At 37.4% G+C, this 22,367-nt stretch overlaps 1 protein-coding gene across 2 annotated transcripts in view; it reads right to left on the bottom strand.

The window, feature by feature from the left end:
* Positions 1-22,367, bottom strand: part of mdga2a (MAM domain containing glycosylphosphatidylinositol anchor 2a) — a 129,693-nt gene that overhangs the window by 20,393 nt on the left and 86,933 nt on the right. For both annotated transcript variants that reach the window (XM_079633633.1, XM_079633634.1), the window contains exons 9-10: positions 16,683-16,952; positions 11,184-11,332 (exon numbers count right to left, since the gene is read on the bottom strand). In XM_079633633.1, the coding sequence (XP_079489759.1) occupies positions 11,184-11,332; positions 16,683-16,952 (419 nt within the window). The remainder of the gene's footprint in view (positions 1-11,183; positions 11,333-16,682; positions 16,953-22,367) is intronic.

The raw sequence follows: 22,367 nt of genomic DNA, 5'->3' as shown, positions 1-22,367 counted from the left end.
CATGACCTTTATTCAAATACCATCATCAGAGAGATGAATACACAGGCCTCTTCTTTTGGTCAGAGAAACATCCTCAAAACACGAGAATAAATAATAATACACACACACACATCAGTGTTATCCATTCAAGAGGAACTGCCCCAGTAATCCCGTGGTGAACATAGGGAAAAACTAACTCCACTTAGAATATCAGCACTGAAATTCATACTGTAGTCCGACTAAATTAAAATATATATGATCTTCTTCAGAACTCACCATTCGCTTTTCTTATGAATAAAAGAAAAAAGGTCAAATAATCTCTCTAGCGGTACTGGAACTTGCTGGTTACACAAGAAGGTGTGTGCTCGCTAAATAACAACTGTCTTTGCGATTCAAGTATAATACAGAGTAAAAGCATCCCCATTCACCTACTCTCACCGAAAGTACTTTTGCCTCATTTTGTTCCACCTTTTTTGTTCTGCATTGTAATATATGTTGCCGGTCGGAGGTAAAATGGCTTGTTGCTATGGCAACTGGGCTCACTTCTCATTCATGACATCGTTCAGCAAATCTTGTTGTATAAAGACGAGCAGAGAAGGAGTTGGGGATGAAGGGAGGATGGGGTGAGTTGATATGAAAAGAACAAGACATTCTGCCCTTATGCAAATTCTAACCTAAACACCTTTTTGTGCACTGAGATACATCAACTCCACATGGGAGAAAGGAAATTATATTTTGTGTAAATAAGAACCTCATTAGTATTTGATCGAAGATATCTAAGAAAAAGGAGCTGATTTGCAATTCAAAACAAGGCAATTAAAGCAAATTATGATGATTTCTTTTTTCAACGCATACTTGGGGGGAACATAAGGAAAGTTAATAAAAGAACTCTTTGCAAGTGTTAATATACTAAGTTTATCAAATTAAATTATTTGGATAGCCAGCTTAATTATGAACAAGGTCAAAGGGGAAGATGTGCTGATCTCAATAAAGATAGTTTTGTGAATTAAACCCAAACTTTCCTCACAGCAGGTTCATCTGGAAGTTCCAAAGGTGAGGCAGTGCTGATCTATGAACATCTCAAAACCTCCTTAATGCATATTTAAGTACTTCCACCCTGCGGCACTAAAACCTCTGCTTATAGCTACAGTGTGCATAAGTTACGTTCACGGCAAATGCTTGACATAGAAACGTCCTTTATTCTATGTATCCACTGGGAAGCATTGTGAGTTATGAGCAGCATAGGATCACTAAACATAGACTAAGCCGTCTACAAATGCGTTTGAGCGATGCAAACTGACCCTTCATTGATGCCATATGCATTTAATGTCAGTTTGTGTCCGCTGCATTTCTAATGCAGTTTAGAACCATGATACAAAAAAATCCCCTTTTGATATTTGCTTTAGTTTTCTTCTTTTTTTACAGCAAAGACTAAAAAAATGGACTTTACTTGAGCTCCAACTCAAAAAAAAAAGTGTGAGATATTAGAATCTGGAATAACAATATGCACATACACGCTTACCTGTGCATGCAAAATATGAATCGCTTTCATTAGTGTAACCACTCCAGCGTGCCCCCGGTAATAAGACTTCACACAAGACTTATTTTGTCATAATACACACTAATGGCAACGAGCTTCACTTGTAAATAAGGTTTTATGCTAGCATTAGCCCACACGTAGGCCCAAGGACATTGTACCTTTAGATGCTTCATCTGGTGTGAAGTAAATTGCATATTTCCAGAGAACGGCCATGTGTCGATGTCGTGCAAGTCTTTGAATTAGCCCACAGGCCAGTTTGCTGACTGCAGAGTGCTGTTTGCTACCAACATAAATCCTCTGCTACAGTGGAGATTAATATATTCTTGTTGTGGTACTGTACATGTGGAACTGTATCCTAGCGCACTGTCCTTCTCCACAAACAATTCATAGACTGAAAAGGTGGCCTATATTCATTTACGTCACAGATTGAAAGAGAAACACATCAGCAATTGTGTGCTTCTCAGTGTGAAACAGTGCGCATGAAGAGTGCAGAAGAGTGTCCTTGAATCTTTACTGTGGGTGGAAGCCTTGATATTGTATTAGCATGCAAGGGGTGTACTGTATGTGTGTGTGTGTTTGTGTATCTATATCAGTGGTGTTCTCTCCAAGCAGGCCAAATATAACGAATATAACCAAAATATAACAAATATGACCAAATATGTGACTGAATAATGTATAAACCGCTCATTTTTCGGAAAGTAACAGTTTAAATGTGTCACCCGTGGGCAAGTTTTCAGAAAGCTGCAACATCCCATTCGCCTTCCTTGAGATCACATTGAGATACAAAAGCATAAATTTGAGGTGGGAATGGTGAGACACTTGATAGTCACTTGAGATCTGCGACTGGTGTATTACCCTGTTAGTGCGACAATTCCCGCCTATCATGTCCCCAAATCAACCAAACTGGAGGAAATGGACAAACTAATCACTAAGTAAACAACTCGCCACTCGTATGTCACCCCTTTTGGTCGTCCAAATCTAATTGAAAATCAAAGACTTACTAGTTAAAACAGCACTAGTGTTTTAAGACACTACTAGTTAAAAGTTTTAGTCCACTTTAGACATTCTATTAACTAACTTTGCATCAGCATGGCAACCAACATCTACTGACTATATGTAACTTTGCAAGTACGTTGTACAAAAACTTTGTCATTTTATTCAAATAACCCTTACCCTTAACTGTTTAGGGTTAGGGTTATTTTAATAAAATGCTAAACCTAACCTAATAAGAGTTAGTTGACATATAGCTGCAAACTAATGTGAGTTAGTTGATATGTAGTTGCAAAGTTACTATAGCTAGAAGAATGTCTAAAATGGGATATCAAAATAAAGTGTAACCATGTTTTTTTTGAAGTATTTAACGCTCACCAAGGCTACATATATTTGATTATGAATATACAGTAAAAACAGTAATAATGTAAAATATTATTACAATTTAAACCAACTATGACTAAAATAACAGATTTTAAAATGTAATTTATTCCTGTGATGCTTTACTTCACTTCATTGATTGCATCCTTGCTGAATTTGTTTTACTAATCCTAAAACATTTTCAGAACTCAAACTTTTAAAAAGTAGTGTATGTAAATTCCATAAAATAGCTTGTTCATATAAACATAAAAAATAGTATAGTATTTATTGCTTGTTGGTAGTGCAACTTACTGTAAAAAGTGTTCCATTAACCTTTAACCAGGAAAGCATGTAAACACTGGGTCGCACATGAAAAAATAATTAATTGTATCAAATCAAATCAAATCAAGAAAAGAGACCTCCTGAAATTAAAGCCTCCATATCAAGACAAGTGCATGCTACAGATCTATATGTGTATGAGAACAAATGAGACAGACGTTAAGTTATCAGAGGGGGAATTACGAGGGTGAACAGTATGGGATTTCAAACCAGAGGGGAAAAGAGGAAGTCATGAGGGGGAAGAGATCTGATAAGTGCGCCCTGCTGAGTTCACTACTAAAGCATTATGTGAGTGTGCAGAATGGATGAAAGGCGGAGGGCGGACCCGACTCTGAGATTCCATATAATTCCAGAGATTCCAGATAAAATGCTTTTCAGTTTTGTCAGCAAAATGCATCAGGGACTAGTTCACCGGATGAATTTATAAAAGTATGCAAATAAAGCAGTCAATTCCCCACTAAATATATATATTTTAAAGCATCACAGAGTGATGAGTTTTTAAGTTATCATTGCAATAATTTAGTTCCCTCACAAATTCCAGTTTGGGAAACCCTGCTTTAAGTAGTTGATTGTCTCTGCAAATTAAAATGGGAATAGGAGTACTTAAACATCTAAATAAAAACCCAGCACACTTGACCTTTAAATGTATATTTTGTACTTAGTTTACTTAAAAACTAAAATAGCACAGGCATCACCGTTTTAAAGTTAGAGTGAGCAAGTAACGGGGAACAAAATCCCATAAGCAGCCCGAGGTAAAAGGCTTCATCTCAGCACTACATGGAAAGTATGATCAATAGAGAGATTTTTACAATGCTGTTGAAACAGTGCAGAAATATGATGACACACTTACAGAATGAATGCAATTCAAACACTCTACAAGAAGTTCTTGGGGGCAAAACGGAAGGCCGAGGGTCAATTCCCATCCCAAAGGTTCTTCATGGCTTCATTTGGCATCGATTTGATAATTATGATATTTATTTACTGGTAATAAGCTAACAGCTATAGTTTCAAATTAGGAAACAAACTCTGTGAAACCTTGAATATGAAATGGAATATTTCCTGAACTGGGATTTCAGGGCTGCAGGAACAAATAAACAATAACAGAGGCTTTGGAAATGAGAAACAATATGAGTATTTTCCACACCAAACATCTTGTATACCTCACACTTTTAGGAGCCAAATTTGGTTTATGTCTTTGGAATTCGAAGGAATTAGATTTCTATAATGTGGATTTGGAAGCTTTATGTGCAAATGCCTTTACCACGCCTGGAGAACTAAATGTTGGACTGCAGCAGTAAAGTAGGCTTCCATCTCTCCTCTAGCCTGGGAGCTAAAGATAGTGCTAAAAACAATATCATTAAAGACACTTAATTCCCATTAAAGTAAACTCTGAAATCCCTTTAATTAAAGATGAATCGTTATACAACGTTTCTACAAAGTGCTCTATAACTTCCCCTAAACATAAAGCTGAGGCAACTTGCAGCTCTACAGAGGTGGAACCTATATGTCATCGAAGTTAGGATGACTTTTACAACAGAATGTTAAGTGCCATAAGCACAGAAAAAATGTTAAGAGGGCTCGTTAAACTTGAAGTACGTAGGCTGTATAGTGAAATATGAGGTCATAGAACATTAGGGCTGTTCATAACTATGGCTGCATGCTGCCCTTTACTGCTACTGTGAGACCAGTGCTCTAGTGGCTTTAATAATCCTTGAAGACCACGTTTAAGATGGGAAGCTTGCCGCATATTAGTACAATAGAGCTTCTATACAGGATATGCAAAATCTCCATAAGGTTGTATGTCTATCTCATCTACATTGCAACAAAAAATGAAAAAGGTACCTAAGGGAACTACAGAAACTCATAACCTTGTTTACACATGCTAATACCAGGTTCAATTAGGATTGCACCAATATATAAAAATGACGGCTGATACAGATAAGCCAGTAATTATTTTAATTGGCAATAATGTATAGCATTATTTTAGCTATATGCCCAATACTTCACAAACCGTCTGGTTTGCTTGACATCAACATGCAGGACTAAAATAGCGAGTGTTCCATAAAACAGAGTCATGGAATTAGAGATCTTCACAAGTGACCACAGAAGATGCATTTTACTACCCTTTGTGATCGAGTCACCCATAATGGATCTTTTTATAAGGTTTAAACTTATAAAACACTTCCCTTAAATCCTGATGTACTCGTTACATCATAAGAAGAATGGCATCTACGCTAATTTTAGTGTCTTTGTTTATTCCGAGGTTTTCCCGCAGCCTGCCGGATCCAGGCCGTATCCAGATCTGACGAAGGACCTTCACCTGGACCCGATGACAACGCAGTGCTGAAGTGCCAACTAGTCTCTCCCTATGGAGGATCCCTTTATCATTCTACAGATAAAGCATTATTGAAAATTCGCGTATCTACCCCGTAGTGATAAAATAAAATTCTGTATCAAATTTATAGGCAGGACAAGTAGTTTGTATAGGCTTGGTTTGTAGAGAATTACAAACATGCGCACATATATTCAAACACACATAACTATATAATTAATTATTGATGCGCACGTGAGCGCCATCAGTGATTTCTCACAGGTTCGCGTTTAAAGTCTGTGTAGAGAGAACGGTGTCGTCTTAGCGGCCCCTAATTTAATAACAAATTATCCTTTCGACGGAAGTGAATCAATCAAAACTAACTTTAGCTGGAAAGTAACATTATTCAAGAACCGCTATAAAGCCAAAACAATCTGTTACCTTAAATTATACGTTTATCTCTGTAAAGCAGCTTTGAAACAATCTACATTGTTAAAAGCACTATATAAATGAAGATGACTTGACTTGACTTAAACCCAAAGTGCAACTTCATGAAACATGTTCAGAACATGGAAAATGGCTCATCATTATTTGCAGATTCAGATTTGTAGATCCTCATGATTAAAAAGAGCCCAAACTCACCATAATCCGTCACTAATAAGATATTCCTCATGTAATTGTAACGCATAAAACCTCACATACGAACATGTAGCTGCTAAGTACAAAGACAAAGGTAGATTTCACGTGGAATTTTCGCTCGTAACTTCATGAAACATGCATAGACCGTGCAAAATGGCCCATCATTATTTACAGCAGATTCTCACAATTAAAAAGAGTCAAAACTCACCATAATCTCTTAGATCTATAATCTCATGTGTTTTAGAATTAAAGAAATTCCTCATGGAGTTATAACAATAAAACAACATAAACCGGAAACACTTGTTTAAAGAGGTTTTGGATGCTTGACTAAACCAAGACTACCTTGGTTCCAAATGCTGCAACTTTTGATTACTTAATGCTATCACCACAAAAATGTGGTTTCAGACACAGCTCACAGGGGAACTTCACCAAAATAGAATTGTCCTCCTACTGTACCTTATTTCCTTCCTGAGTTATTGCATGACAAATTAGAAAGATATGTAAAATTTCCATTTCTATTTTTGTCTTTTATCAGCAGTTTCTCAGCACGATAATGTCCAAATGTAATGAATTTTTGTAATAAATGTAATTCATTATTTTTCTAAAAATGTTCTCTAAAAGTTTTTTTTAATCAAACAATACCTTTTAAACTCTCGTTGAAATAGTTTTGGAGTTATGAGTCTTTACTTTTACGTATGTCACTTAGAAAAAAACTACTATAAAAAATGCCTTCAGGGCTTGAAGGGTTAAACAGAACCACTGATTTGATTCTTATTGAATCTCTTTCATTGGGTATATACATGTTTCTCCACTATGATTTTAAACAGAATGAAAGGAAATAACAAGCAATCAGTCAGTCTGAAAGCCTGTTATAGACCAGGCGTTGCGTTAAAAAACATACATTTAAGAAACCTTGTTGGAGGTTATACTATTCAAATTTTTTTATAGAAATTACATGTAAAAAAAAAAAGAGTTATTCAAAATTATCGTATTTATTGCTCTGTGCATGTTCACAGCCTCAAAGAGTGTTAATATAGTACACGAAGGCTATAAAAAGCAACGGTAAGCAATCTCATTCCTAAGGGATCTATAAACACGCCAGCCCCCCACAGTGAAATTGCCCGTCCCAGGGTTAGGCACTGAAGCGCTGCCTAATATGCTTGGCTGGCAGTGTCTCCGTTAGCTAGCGCGCACTCCAAACCCTCTCGTTTAGGATTGTCAGGCTAAGACTTCCCATGCCCGTTGCGTCCTGGAAATGTCACTAGCCAAAGCGGGCGAAGAGCCCACAGAGCGTTGCGAGGCACTCGCGTCGACAGGTGACCAGGCGAGACAACATGATGGATGAGCACGTAGGGGAAAAGCGGCGTGTTAAACAGAACAAATAAACTGCAGAACAACAGTTGGTGAACAAAAAAGCACGAGCAGAGGCCGCGTAGAGGGAGAATATAAGAAATTAACGGAGAGGCCAGACTCCTCCATCATGATCAGAACAGATGAGTCAATCACCACCCACTGCAGGCACAAAACACAGCTCCACACCCACACGTGCACACAGACACACACACACACTAAAGTACTGAACGGATGCCCCCGCAATCACTTCACACAGCTAACCTCTGTTCGCTGGGGTCCCATCCTTGATTTCTCCTGTAAAGCTTATCTTATTACAGCAGCTTCATCCCACCGGACACAGCTGTTAATTAGTTTTCTGCCCCTTCTCTTGTTTTTGACTCTTTTTCTCTTTGCAGTGCCAGGTGCGCTTCAGTTGGGAAGTCATCAAGGATAGTACAAGGTGTCCTCTCTATAGTGCAAATGACACGCATGCTGTTATTTCTCTTTTAGAGTTAATGAAATAAATGCATTCTGCTGATAAAGGTAAACATGAAATGTGACAGATGCTGGGAAATAAAGCTCATCTGAATTCAAAGAAATGGTCTTTCCTTTTCAAGCCTGTGATGTGCATCTTTTGAAAACGTTTTTGCGACATGCTTTAAATGATTTATTAGAAAATCTAATGCTAACAGCTACATTACATGGGCCATTATGGGAGGCATGGATTTGATTATTTTCTGATTCTTCAGTCCATCCACTAGATCATTGCACTCCAGAGGACAGATGCAGATGGGGTGGCATGTTGCTTTTACAACCACTTTAAACACCATTTTGCAGATTATTTTATAATTATACATGTAGCCATTATGACCTCGTATAAATTGAGAGATTTATACTTTTAAAAAGCAATTTGTCACACTGTAAGGCCCTTTAAAATGAGCTAGTGAAGACAATTTTTTTTTTATAAAATTTTAAGAAATATAAGAGTAAGACCAGTTACAGGATCACTATACCATTCAAAAGTTAGGGGTCAGTAAGATTTTTTTTGACAGAAAGTAATATTTAGCAAGGATGCATTAAATTAATCAAAGGTGACAGAAAGTTCACTTACATGTCTTTAACATTTATAAAATAAAATTAAAAAGGTTTATTTCTATTTTAAAAATGTCTTTCTATTTGTCAAATAATCTTACAGATTCTACAAAAGTATTAAGCAGCACACAAAATAAATGTTTCTGAATGATGCTCAAACTTCAGCTTTGCCATCACAGGAATAAATTACATTTTAAAATAAATTAAAATAGAAAAGTTATTTTAAAATATATAAAATATTTCACAATATTACTGTATTTCTGGTCAAACAAATGCAGACTTGGTGAGCATAAGCGACTTACAAAAAAAATAAATAAAAATCTTACTAATCCCAAACTAATCTTACTAATTGAATTTGTTCTACATTTAAATAAATTAAAAATAATAATAATTATTATTATTTATATCATTCTAAACCCATATGTATTTTTTCATGGAATACAAAATCTGGCAGTTCTAAAGATCTAGAAAGGATAAAAGCTTTTGGCCAGTAAACTGTCCTTGTACAAGAGCCGGGTAACAATTCTTCAAACATTGCTATTTTTCAAAATAAACAAGCAAAAAATAAACAAACACAGGTATACTGGGATACATTAGGATGAGAAAATGATTACCAAATGTTCATTTTTGGTTCACTATCTCTTTAACCCATGATGTTATTAAAAATAGGCATCTCTTCCATCAACCAATATTGCCCATGTGCAAACACAAAATTCATCTCAAGCTCAACAATCCCATGAGCATAAAAGTAGAGTGCTAAGACTAGTAAACATTACTAATAATGCAATGCCAAAACACAAGCAATGCAGAGACCTTGATGGAAACTGCAAAAAAGCCTGAGAGAACGAGAGGGAGAGAGAAACGAAGCGAAACGGAAGGAAAGGATACGGGCGAAAACAACAACAATATGGCATGGCAAGACGTGTTACGTGTACTTTGCATTGACTTTGAGCACCAGTAGGCAGCCACTAGCAAAGGCGAATCTGACAAGGAATAAATCACCCCACATGATGTCATTATAAATGGCCGTGGACGCTGCCATTCCAGCTGAGCAGAGGAAGTGTGAAGGAGAGGGTGACAGAACAGTGTGATGATGACTCGTAATTGACAACCGCACTGCTCTGCGTGACCACACGCGCCGAGGCAGAACAGTACAGCGCTAAAGCTCTTGGACAAATATTAGCCCTACTCAATAAACAGAACGTATCGGTTTCACTGATGTGAACTACGTCAACAGTAACCATAAACGTCTCCCCTGAATCTTAATAATGTTCCTTGACTTATATGTGTAGGATGTTGACAACTGAACTTGGTCTAATTCAGTATTACTTTAGCTCTGCCTTCATATGCAATCATGCACACCATTCTGCACACTGGCCAAATGCACCATTAGCATGGATGCTACATAAAGACAATAGAGTCTATAAACAATTATATATTGCCATGAGCACAGCTTTTCTCTCACAGTCTTTTTCACAGATGAAGTTGCATTTAATTTGCATTGACCGGCTTTTAAAATAGAACTAAGCATTCTGGGAAACAGAACATAAACTTTTTTTTATTAAAAAAAAAATATTGAAATGACATGGTGGTCTTTTTTTTGTCTTTTCTAATAATGTATTCAAGAAATACAACTAAAGACCTTAAAAAAGTAATTAATACGTCTGATAAAATGAGCATGATTTTAATTTATTTACAAATTACTTTAATCATTATTTACTCATTTAACTACTACTTAGTATTGAAAAAAAAAAATCTGCAAAATAAAATTCCTGTGATGTGACCAACATGCAGAAAAAAGGAAATGATATCATAAAGAGGACCCCTGCAGATCTTAAATTACCTTAAATTATCAGATAATTTGACCACAAAAAATGTTTATCGTATATTTTTATATTATATAATATATATATATATATAAACTTTGTACAATTAAGAATATATATTTTTTAAATAATAATTAAAAAGTGTACATTAAAGATGTAAGAAAATACAATATAAATATAGAACTGAATGAATACAGAATGATTACTCTTTACTTACATTTACATTTAGTCATTTAGCAGACGCTTTTATCCAAAGCGACTTACAACTGAGGACTACAGCAAGCGAGTCATCGTGAAGAGGCAAAAATAACGCAAGAAGTGCTCAGAATACAAAGTTCTGACATTGCTCAGAGTAGCATAAGCCAAAAACAAGGGAGGGAGGGGTAAAGAGAGGTTTTTTTATTATTATTATTATTATTTTTTTTATGTCAAGTGCTCACGGAAGAGATGAGTTTTCAGTTGTCTTTTGAATGTGGTCAGGGATTCTGAATTCTGGACGAGGGTAGGGAGGTCATTCCACCAGCAAGGAAACTTGATGGTTACACCACATGAGTCTTTTTTAAATGGCATACCAAATGAAATCAACATAATTACAAAGAGTGCATTTCTAAGAAATGGTTTAATTTTAAAAAAGAAAAAATATTTTTCTTATTTTTTCATTGTGGACATGTATTCACCCTTACACATTTTCCACATATCTGTCATACATCTGGTATGAATTCCAAAACATATCACTGATAAAATAATCTTTAAGTAAGTGTCCAGACACACTTACCTGCTTGATACCAAGTCGATAAGCCATGATATGGTCGACTGCATTGGGATTCATTTGAGTCCACTGAAGTTTGAAGCCGTAGACACGAGGTTTGTTCTGCCACAGAGCGCTGTAGGTGTCATAGTAGAACTCGGGTGCAAAGGCTTTACCTGAAAATACACATTGGCTTATTACTGTAAATTCACAGCCACATTTCAAGCCCAAAACTAAGACTGAACAATTATTTGTTTTGTCCTTATAGAAAATTCATATATAAACTTTTAATCTTGAAGAAACAATTAGACAAATGTTAAGATTTCCATTGATTGTGTTGGCTATAATTTGCAGATACAAAAGTGGCAGATTCCACGTTCCCTCTGCCATTAAGCCAGATGCATCATCACAAATATTCTCGATTTAGGATGTGTCAGATAAATAATTTGAACAAAAAGTAAACCACAGGGATTTGTTTTATAAGATAGGTCTGTCTTTATGAAGTAGGCAAATGTTTTTACACCAGTAATGCTTTTTTTTCCTAAGGCATGTTTATAAAAGCTATAAATGCCCTAATTGAACTAAGGCCTAATCCTGGCTTAGTCTAAGCCCTGTCTGTGAAACCTGGCTATAGTCTGCTGTTTAGACCGACAGGTCAAATGTCTGGCGCACTGAAGTGATGCTAGAGGATATTGTGAATGCATTTATAAAAAATTGCTGGTGGAAAATGAGTTTAAAAAAAGGGAATGTTCTCCATCAGAGGTTCAAAGGAGACAGACACAAAGAAAAGTCATTAGGAGAGCTCATCTCTCTATCTGCTGAAAGCTGACAAGCAATGAAAAAGTATATGAAAACGCGAAAGAAGTTTTTTTGCATCAAGGACTGTTTCAAAAACACTTGCAGAATCAAAGTAAAAAAGAATAAATATATTATTTGCAGACAACAAATGCTTTAAGCTCATGAAATGAAAAGAAACTCTATTTTATGTCTAAAATAGCTGTTTTTACAGTACATTGCTGTGACAGCACAATTAGATAAACAAAAACAATCAAAAACATTATTGTGGTTATGTGGTAGAAAGGTCTTGTGAATGAATCCTGGAGAATGATATTATTACGATAATTGGCTTTCATATTGTCACTTTAAAAAAAACAAAAGAAATTACTCAAATTAATTAAAATAGTTTTAGAAAGCAGAATGAAACAGTAAAAATATGTCCCACAGCTTCTTCTTTTTGTCAGACAGGTCAGTCCATCCAGAAGTTCACCTCTCTGCAGAGAAATTTTGAATGTCCAAGTCGGTAGAAACATCTTTGGTTACATTGAGAAGAGCGAGAATGGAAAATTTGCTGATGTATGCAGGTCAGGAATAAGGGCTGTCACCAGCACTTATTTTATCCCCAGCTTATTAAGAGGGAAAAATCTAGAGCCAATGCTAATGGGTCCATCGAGTTTACTCTGCTTAAGGCTTAGGGATAAATTCGACTCCTCTGGGAATCAAGGCTTGAGTGAAAAAGCAGGAGCATCATACACACATGACTCTTAAATCAGCCTAAGATGGAGAAAGATACATGTAGTACTGCATGGATCAGCTGTCTCTTTGCAGAGAGGCAAAAGAAACACAGCGGCTCCTGCAGCCAAGGTTTCTAGCATGTGCTCTACAATGGAAATGTATACATTCTTTAAAGTGCAAACCTTTGATCCATTAGATCCAGGGTTGGATCAATACCACAAATCAGAATTAACCTTGTCTCATCAGTATCTAAAATGGATACTAAACCGATATCTTGTGCAAAAAATAAACAGCATCGAACAACAGAAGAAATTAAATACTTCTAAAAATAAATGTGATAATTTGACGTCAATAACTCAATAATTCAATCTGTGTTTAATCTCTTTTTTGAATTCACATATTCATTTGGATTACACATGTAAAAAAATGTTTGGTACTGATATACTCTTCTTAAAGCTAACACTAACCACCACTAATCCTTGATATATGCGTGTTTGCGTGTGTATATAGACACTATCATGTAGGTTTGAGCTTTAAAGACCAAGCAGGAGATCTCTGGGATGTGAATAGTTGTGTATTTGAAGTTGGTTCAAGGTGTTCGTCAAGCACATATCAGCGCCGTCACAACAAAGAACTTGTGCTCATACTACTGCATACATACTTTATATTTGACTCCCCAGCAGTGTGCAGCCATCAACCAGTGGGGAGTACTTACTAACCCATCAACCACAGGCACCCTGAAGCAAACCACCTCAGATTTTTGAGCAACTGAACATTGAATGCAGCTTTCAAAAAAGAAGAAGATAAAAAATATTTTTTTTATCTTTGACAAATAATGTCACACAATTGTGGTTAAACCAACAAGTTCAGTTGCTTTTTAGCTTGGAATAAAGAAATTATTAAAGAAATTATGTATAATGGCTCTTTAACACCAATTGTGTTGCGAAAAAATTCTGCAAATCCTGTATTTTCACACATAGAGAGCGAAACAAATACGCATCAGCCAATGCAAATTCACTCAGTGAGATTAAATCCATAAAGTGTATTCAATTTATTATATACAATTATTTATGTTAACATAATTCATTCATTTCTGCATTAACACATATCTTGTCTTATCTTAAAAAGGAACGGCATGCGTTAACACATTAACTACTAAAATGTTAAATTAATCATAAATTAATAAGATGATCTGAATCTCTTGACAGCCCTTGTTTTATTTAATAAAACGGTAGACTACTGTTCAAAAGTTTTTTCTTGAAAGAAATTAATACTTTTATTCAGTAAGGATTTATTTAATTGATCAAAAGTGACAAGAAAGAAACGTATGAAGTTATAAAAGATTTCTATTTCAAATAAATGCAGTTCGTTTTAACTTATTATTCATCAAAGTATCCAAAAAATTCCACTAAAATATTAAGCATTTTTATTAAGCAAAGTATTAAGCACAAAAACTGTTTTCAACATTAATAATAACAAGAAATGTTTTTTGAGCACCAAATATGCATATAAGAATGATTTATGATTTCATGGAAATATATTAAAAGATAATTATGATAATAGTTCATAATATTTGACTGTTTTTACTGTTTTTCTCAACCCTGATCAACACTGTTCAAATGAATGCAGCCTTGGAGCAAAAGAGACTTCTTCTATGAAGAAATGTTGATAGTGCAAACAATATGCAGAAATAAAGACAAAAGAATACTCACAGCACTAAACTGTATACCTGCCTGTAGTTCAAATGGTTCATGTACTTGAAAAATTCCCATTTGATGTGGAAAGGCCTTTAGGTTGGGATTTGAACCCCGGTCAACTCATGTGCTAAACAAAAACTGTACAACTACACTAACAAGATTCATACTTACATTAAACACTTCTTGTTACAGTGTTTCTTTCCTTCATGTCTTATTTCGGCCTTGGGCACAAGTGAGCCAGTGCAACACTGGTGCCCTTTCAGAAAAAAGGTGCATGATGGTCCTTCTTTCAACTTTCTGAACTTTCTGCTGTATTAATTGGTAACCCCTGTTGGGTTTGCACCGCCCAGCGCTGTGAACATCTGAAATTAATGCTGAGACCGAGAAAAGTCAAGCTTTTTTATCTTCGAACAGTTGTGCACATTGCTCTGACAAAGTGAAATGTCAACTTGATGCATTGGCCATTTGTTCAAGTGTCACACAAAACCCTGTGGCCATGTGACATTGGCTGTTGTTCTGTGCCTTCGCCTTCATTTGCTTGAATCCATCATGTTCGCTTCGCGATACAACATTACAGGAGTTTAACCTCCAATAAAACAGACTCAACGTGGGATTTTCTGGCTTGGGCTCTTTTAACGCTTAGACATACAGTATAAAAACCCATATGATGACAACGATAAATGAGAGCTTCAAGCTCGTGCAGCATGTTCCAGCATCACAGAGAGCAGAGGCTCATCATAGATGCATGGTTTGTGCAAAATAATGGCTTTCAGCATGTCCTACAGAAGTGCACAGAGGAGAGAGAGAACGAGAGAGAGAGATGCGGATACAAGGAGAGTGGATATGAGTGATATAATCCTCTTTTATGCCTGCTGAACAGAGCAGGAAATTGTCAATGCAAATTAAATGATTAGGGGTGAACATCTCCAAGAATAACCTATGCATCAGAAAGCAGGTAGCTCATCTCTCTCTCTCTCTCTCTCTCTCTCTCTCTCTCTCTCTCTCTCTCTCTCTCTCTCTCTCTCTCTCTCCCACATCCTCCTCTGGTCCAGGATGCCTCATCAACCAGCTGGGATTTCAGCCATGAATATTCAATAGCAGGGAGGGCAAAAACACGAGCTAGCAGTTCCCATTTCTAAACACAAGCGTCTGGTGCAGTAGCAGGCATGAGATCAGGCTACTTATGTGATGGCACGAAATCAAAGATAAACTGCTCCACCATTTGCACCAAATGTTCCAGGTGACATGGTGGACTGGATTTATTGGTGCCAAAAACAGATATACGGAAAGTCCTAGATATGGGGTTTTGAATCTCGAAGGAAAAGCAAGTGTGGCTTTTAAATCGCTAGTGAAACGCATAATGCTAGCAATGTATCTGCACAGTTTAATTTATTCTGTTGTTAAGTGCTTGTAGTTGAGATTTGCATGTTATTAATGACTGCATATAAAGTGTTAAGTACTGTACATATATGAGAAAATATTTCCAGGACAAAACCAACATCTGCTTAATGGACAGTTAAAAAAAATAACAGGGTACTTCAGATGTTTCTTCATAATTAAATGTGATTGTAGCACAAAAATATGCCCATAAGGAACAGTTTTGACTTAGGCACCAAAGTATCGTAAAATTGTGATTCTTGGCAGGTTTTTCTTAAGAAGATTTGAGATTGAATGGTGACCCAACAAAGAAACAAAAATGTAACATACAATTAAGAAACAAGCACATGAGCAAAAGTGCTGTTGCTTGTACCCAATATCACAGCCATGCTAATATTCAGCCCAATATTGAGTGTGACATTTCATTTATACAGCATTTCAATAAACAAGAGATGCGTCCCTATTCACAATGTACTTATGCACTCTTCCATTTTGTAGTATAAATAGTGCAAGCAGTGTGTTCACACTTAAAATTACAACACGCAACGGTATATAGTGCAAAGTGTCTTGTACATCATATGGGACACAAGAAGTTAATATTGAATAACTTCCATTTCAAATATAATTTTGCCAGTTACCAGACATAATATTACAAGTTATTTTGTCTTGTTTTGACCCACCAATAAAAAAGGTCACAAACAAAGCCACAGAAGAACTGCTGCGAGTTTCTGAGCAACACATAGTACTGGAGATTTCCTTCCTAAATTAATAATTTAAGTTGTTCATAAAGATAGTTGCTGGTTGCCAGCTACTGGCGTAACAATGTAAACAGTGGAAAGAGTCACTGATTAATCCTTCCCCTAGTGCTATCTTCCTAACTGTACATATGTATATTGCAAATGCATCCATTTAAATTGCACATGCATTTCAAATGTCTTACCTGTGACAAGGAAAGTACATCGGCCAGCACCTGCTTCGTTGGTGATGTCACAAGTGTACGCGCCGTAGCCCTCACGGTTGAGTGACTTTACGTGGTATTCCGTCTCGTCCCGAGTATCGAACTTGCCCGTTGTTAGCAGTCTGGTGCCCAGTTTCCATTCGTATGTCAGTACTCTTGAGGGGTGGGCACGTAAGACCCTGCAGCTCAGTGAGAACGGCCGGCCCAGACCCTGCCTGATCTCCGTATACACCGGCTCCACCGCGGGAGGATCTGGAAAAGGACGCACGTTCATATCAGACAAAAAGAACGCATTTGCACTGGTGTCTACTAAGTCAATAAAACCAATACAATTATGTGGCAGTTTGGAGAAGTACAGAATAAACATACTGTAACTGATAAAATAAAGATTAATTCAAAAAATCAACAGGTTTGTGACATATAGTGGCCTGTGAGTGACAGGAAATGCAAAAGTTACTTGAGAATGTCGCAACAGCAGCTTTACAGAGATCACAGATGGATCTGTAAGTTTTATAATCACTGCGAAGCAGCAAAACAGCAGAAAAAAGGGGGGGGGGGGGGAATGCTGACTCACTCACTCATAAGAGGGTGACCTGTCATGAATCAGTGATTCATGGTGTTGCGAGCCAATGTGCGCACATACACCATGATGCACACCATCAGAGAGCACAGCCCCGGGAGAGCATCATCAAACATAACATCATGTCCTTAGAAGGGCGCTGGCATCTGCACAGAGTTTGCACTTTTTATAGTCTGATTTGGAGAAGCTTCCTGTTACTGTAGTGCACAGCACTTCTATTAATGTCCGCTGAGAGTCATGCGCTCTTACAGAGAGGGCTTGATGCACAGAATTCACACACCACATTCCTCTCTTACTCTTCTATTTCATATACAGTACACCACCGTAAGCTACAATAGGCTATGTATTCATAATTTGTACATTTTCAGAGGCCCAAAGTCCATACAGGCATTAGGACACTGTAAAAATGAATGAATTGCATTGCACTAGATGCCAAAATATCTAACACTAAGTGGCAACAGATGATGCTAGAGCCATTTTTGAAAAAATAAATACATTTATTTATATATATATATATATATATATATATATATATATATATATATATATATATATATATATAATTTCAAGTTACTGCAACATAAAGGGCTTAGGGGTGATTTGAAAAGAAATGTTGATACAGTAAAGTATGGATATTGAATATTTTCACAAAAAGAATTGTGGATGACTGAAAATGTAATTCATAATGGCCCTGCACTAACATCTTCCCAAAAAAATAGGTTTTGCCTTTTTTTCTTAAAATTGTATCATCTGTTTGGTTATCTAGTATGCCTTCAGTAGATAAATGGAACAGTATAGGCAATACAGGGATGCAGTCCAGTAATTTAAGACTATTCATACTTTACAATGTACCCCTACATCTCAAATCCACAGTGGCAATCATTTGAGGCATGCTCATCTCAGTCCCATTTCCCAAACCTACATAGAACAGCACATATTTTCTCCTGTCTAAAAGTGCTGGAAATAAAAAAGGAAAGCAATCTTACTGTACCAGACATAGGCTGAATCCATGCTTCTAAATTCTTAAAGATCTAAAAGCATAAGCTTAAATTTAATTTAATTTAGTAGGCAAATACTGTTTGCCTATGCATGTATTTCTTTAGAAAACTACTCTTAATTCACCTTTGGATAAGCCCCGCCCCCCTTAGTTACTGTTGCATACGTCCGTCAACTTCATCTGGGCCCTGGTTTGGTATCAACATGGCTTATGCTGTGACAGCTCTTTCTGCTGAAATGTTATCAAACTTTTATAAAGCAGCAAATAAAGTGTCCGATAGAAGTAGGCAAAAGGGGCTGCAATATGCGTTCGAATGGTATATTCAAGACATACAGGTGAAACGCAAGCAACAACAAGGCATCCAAATAGAGGCAAAAGCATAATGGTCACAGTCAAAAAATGAACCACCGCATATCCTAATCGAGACGGAGGCTGGGACTAACAATATCAAGGAGCAACACTGTTCATGCAAAGCTGGGTAGGTCTCTATTCACTTCTATAATCGTTATTACAAAGCAAACGGACTACGCGAGTATAAAGTTGTATTTATTAGCAGTGTGTGCTAGCGTATCAACAATTACGGTAGAGAACCGAAATCATAACCTAAAACAGCATAAAACTGTCTAACTAGTATAACTTCACAGTAAGGTTAAAAGCAAAATGTATCTTAGAGCACACAAAAGTGTGCTTGTTGATCCTTGAGGGGTTTCGCTGACTGAGGACGTCCACACAGTTTAATCCAAAAACGACACTTGTCAGGATTTGACTTCGGTTTTAGGAAGGGAAAAAATGGACACCCCCCTCCAACCTCTCTGGGAAACGCGTATCTGTGTTACAAATGCCCCAGGCACAACGTTTAACCATATTTTTGATAAAACTACGACGGTAATAGCCTGCCGAGACCAAAAATATGAGACGTCTGTGTAAGTCAATGGAGCACTGTGAAAAAGTGTCAAACCTCTGTGGGAGCTCGTTCTTGGCTGCGCTGTGATTGGTCAATCTACATTCTAGGGTGTGGCTTAGCCAAAGGCTAATTATTTTACTCTTTTTTTTATCAACAGTGTGCACTCAAACACAATCACCACAATAACGTAATGAATAACCATGACAACAAATGGCGAGGAGGAACTCAGGACACAAGGAGAAGCAAACGAAACCAAGTCTTTGAAAATGAAACCAAAATGGTGGGAGGAGCCAGGGTGGAGTTGGCGGTCCAACAGCCAACAGTGGAGCCCAGAGAACTAAAGACACAGGCGCAGCTGAGGAGATGGAGAGATCAGACGACACCATAGGTTCAGGAGCCCATGGCGGAACTGCAGTGACGAGCAGCCGAGGTGGAGCCAGGGTTCCGGTGGACTGAGGTGGAGCCGGAGGGAAGGCAGAGCCCGATGGAGCCGTAGGGGTGGAGTGATGAAGTGCAGCTGATACATCACCCACTCAAAGGGGAGCATATATCCCTACTTCAAGAACCAACAGTGGTTGGGCAGGGAGGTAAATGAAGTAGGGGAAAGTAATTGGCCTACATACGCCATTTACCCTGCATAAACCCTAAGGGGGTACCTCCTAAGGAACCATCCGCAGGGGATCATACAATTTTACTTTAAACCCTAACATAGGGGAAATATAGCTCAACCATGGGAAACAAAATACTTCAGGGTATCAGAAGGGAGCAAGAGTTATGTTAGACATAATCAACCTCCGTACACAGCCACTGACTTATGCCTCCCTCACTTTAGTGGGCATGTGAATGTCCTCAGACATGTGCCCGTCCTTCTATTTAAACTTAAGTATCTTTGCCCAAAATGTGCCGGCACACATAAATTGCAATCAAGCATTGCTCAGCATGCATATGAAACAGGCGATAGAAACAGCGGTTTCACATTCCTGTTCAAATTCCAAAAACCTGCTCTAATCCTGTGCCAATTCGGCATGGTTGTTCTCCACAGGAGGGAGCCATGACGATAATGTAGGGTCCAGACATTGAGGAACTCTACAATCTATCAATCCAGCCCTGGACCTAAGGAGCATACTGAACCACAGCATTGCTCTGGACTAGAAAAGTTAGCAGAACACACTCTTAACATTTGTCCATACTCCGTGCCTATCACGTGGGTCCATGTGGGTCTTCAGCAACCTCAGGCTATAGGGGTTGCTTTGTGGAATGGATGGCTAGATCTGACTCAGGAGATAGTACAGCCTTCATCTGTGTGTGGACAGCAGAGGGAGCAGATTTTTTCAATAACATCCACCTCAACTTAGTAACCAAGAGTATTTGAGCTAGCAGAAGGAGTCCCAAAAGGGAAAGAACTTCCCATAATTTATCCAATGCTCTGTCTACATTCCCCATGAACAATTCCGCATTGGCGCTATGGCGGTTACGGGACCCAAACCACAGAGTGTAGGAGCTCAACTCTAATCCCTCAAGTGAGAGTCAAGCATAGGTGGAGCTTCTCACCGCGACCGCATCACAAAGCATGCATTCAACTCCCTCAAGAGTTTGACACGTTCCATTCAATACTAGACTATTATCATTCTATTGAGAATCAGTCGAGAACAGAGTCTGCTTGCACGAATGCATCGCTATGAGTGCCCTCAACCTCCTCGAGCCAAACGCGCTCGTGCAAACGCTGTCCACTATCCCTTGAGTGATAATCAAGGAAGAACAAAGCTTCGTACCAGTCTCTTTCAGCTAGTCTCGTAAATGCATCATAATGAGCACATCCAGCTTCCTCGAGGAGTCGAACATGCTCCACCAGCAGTGCATGCCTTACACGCACACACAAAGTCTACAGAAGACAAAAAGGTTGATGACGATTCAGTTTTCTCTGTTTCTACAGTGGTCACAGTAAAAACAAACACAAAATGAAAAAACATAAAATGAAACACCTAAAAAGGCTCCACGCTTTGTGAGTTGAAATAACCTTTTTAAAAAAGTAATTTTTTTCAGGTATGAGAGAAAGAAAGAAAAAGAGAACGGACGACTGGAGCATGTTTTATGAAATGACAAGAACAGGGTTTAGCAATCATGCCATTTAGAGAAAAGCTTTCGAAAATCAGTGGTTTGTTCACTTTGTTTCCCCACTCCAAATGACAAACATGTGGAGGCCCCACGCTGTGAGTGGATTACATTCTGTGCAATACAATATCTCTTACAGCTGAGGTCAACAGTTCAGCTTCCACAACGACTTTATTCAGGCAATGATGCGAGCCCAAGCCTACCGCATTTTGTCATTCTGAATTTCACGGCTGAGTTTCCCAAACTGAACCAATTCCTGCTGACATGTTGCCAATGGATGAGGGTTTGATAGACTAGTCATGGCGGTTATCCCACACTCGCACTGTCAGACAGGTGACGGCGAGCAACAGTATGTATTTGCAAATCGATTTTTAGCAATACGGGGAGAACAGGAAAAGACGTTTGCCGAAATGGAATCAATTGTGTATGCAAGTGGAAAGAAAAAACAGATAAACGATTTACTGAAACATTGCAACAGGAGGTGAAGAACAGTCCCAAATTGCTAATAAATGTACTGTACATTGCACAATATGGTATAGCACACTGCTGTGTACACATTTTAATAACAGCTGTGTATCATATTGACTCTCTGCTAGTGAGCTGTAATTGTGTAAAGGATTTATGTGTTTCTCAACAATATACTGTATAGCTGCAACATGTCTGAAGTCAACATGAATAAAACAGGATTTTGAATAAATTTTCATTTTATTGTTTATTCATTTATAAATGGATTAGATTAGAGACATTTGAATAATTAATATTAGTATAATTATAATAGCAGTAACCTAATCAAAAACACAGGGTACAAAAAAACACTAAAATCCGCAGAAAGGGAAAGTAGTTTTAGAGTAAGTCATTCAATTTTGATCATAAATGAATCAAAATACTTTTTCTTCAGAATACCATCCACTGATGAATCATTTACAATAAGACAAGAAATGTGCATTAAGAAAGCAAATAGGACCAATTTAGATTTCATGTTCAAACAAACATGATTTTAAGAATGGATTACTTTATTCATATGATGCTGCTTCATTTATATGAATTAAATGGGAATAGAACACATGAATCCAT

The sequence above is a fragment of the Phoxinus phoxinus genome, assembly GCF_949152265.1.
Source record: "Phoxinus phoxinus genome assembly, chromosome: 13".
Lineage (NCBI taxonomy): Eukaryota > Metazoa > Chordata > Actinopteri > Cypriniformes > Leuciscidae > Phoxinus > Phoxinus phoxinus.
The sequence above is the reverse complement of the archived record's forward strand: the minus strand, read 5'-3'. Positions and strand labels throughout refer to the sequence as shown.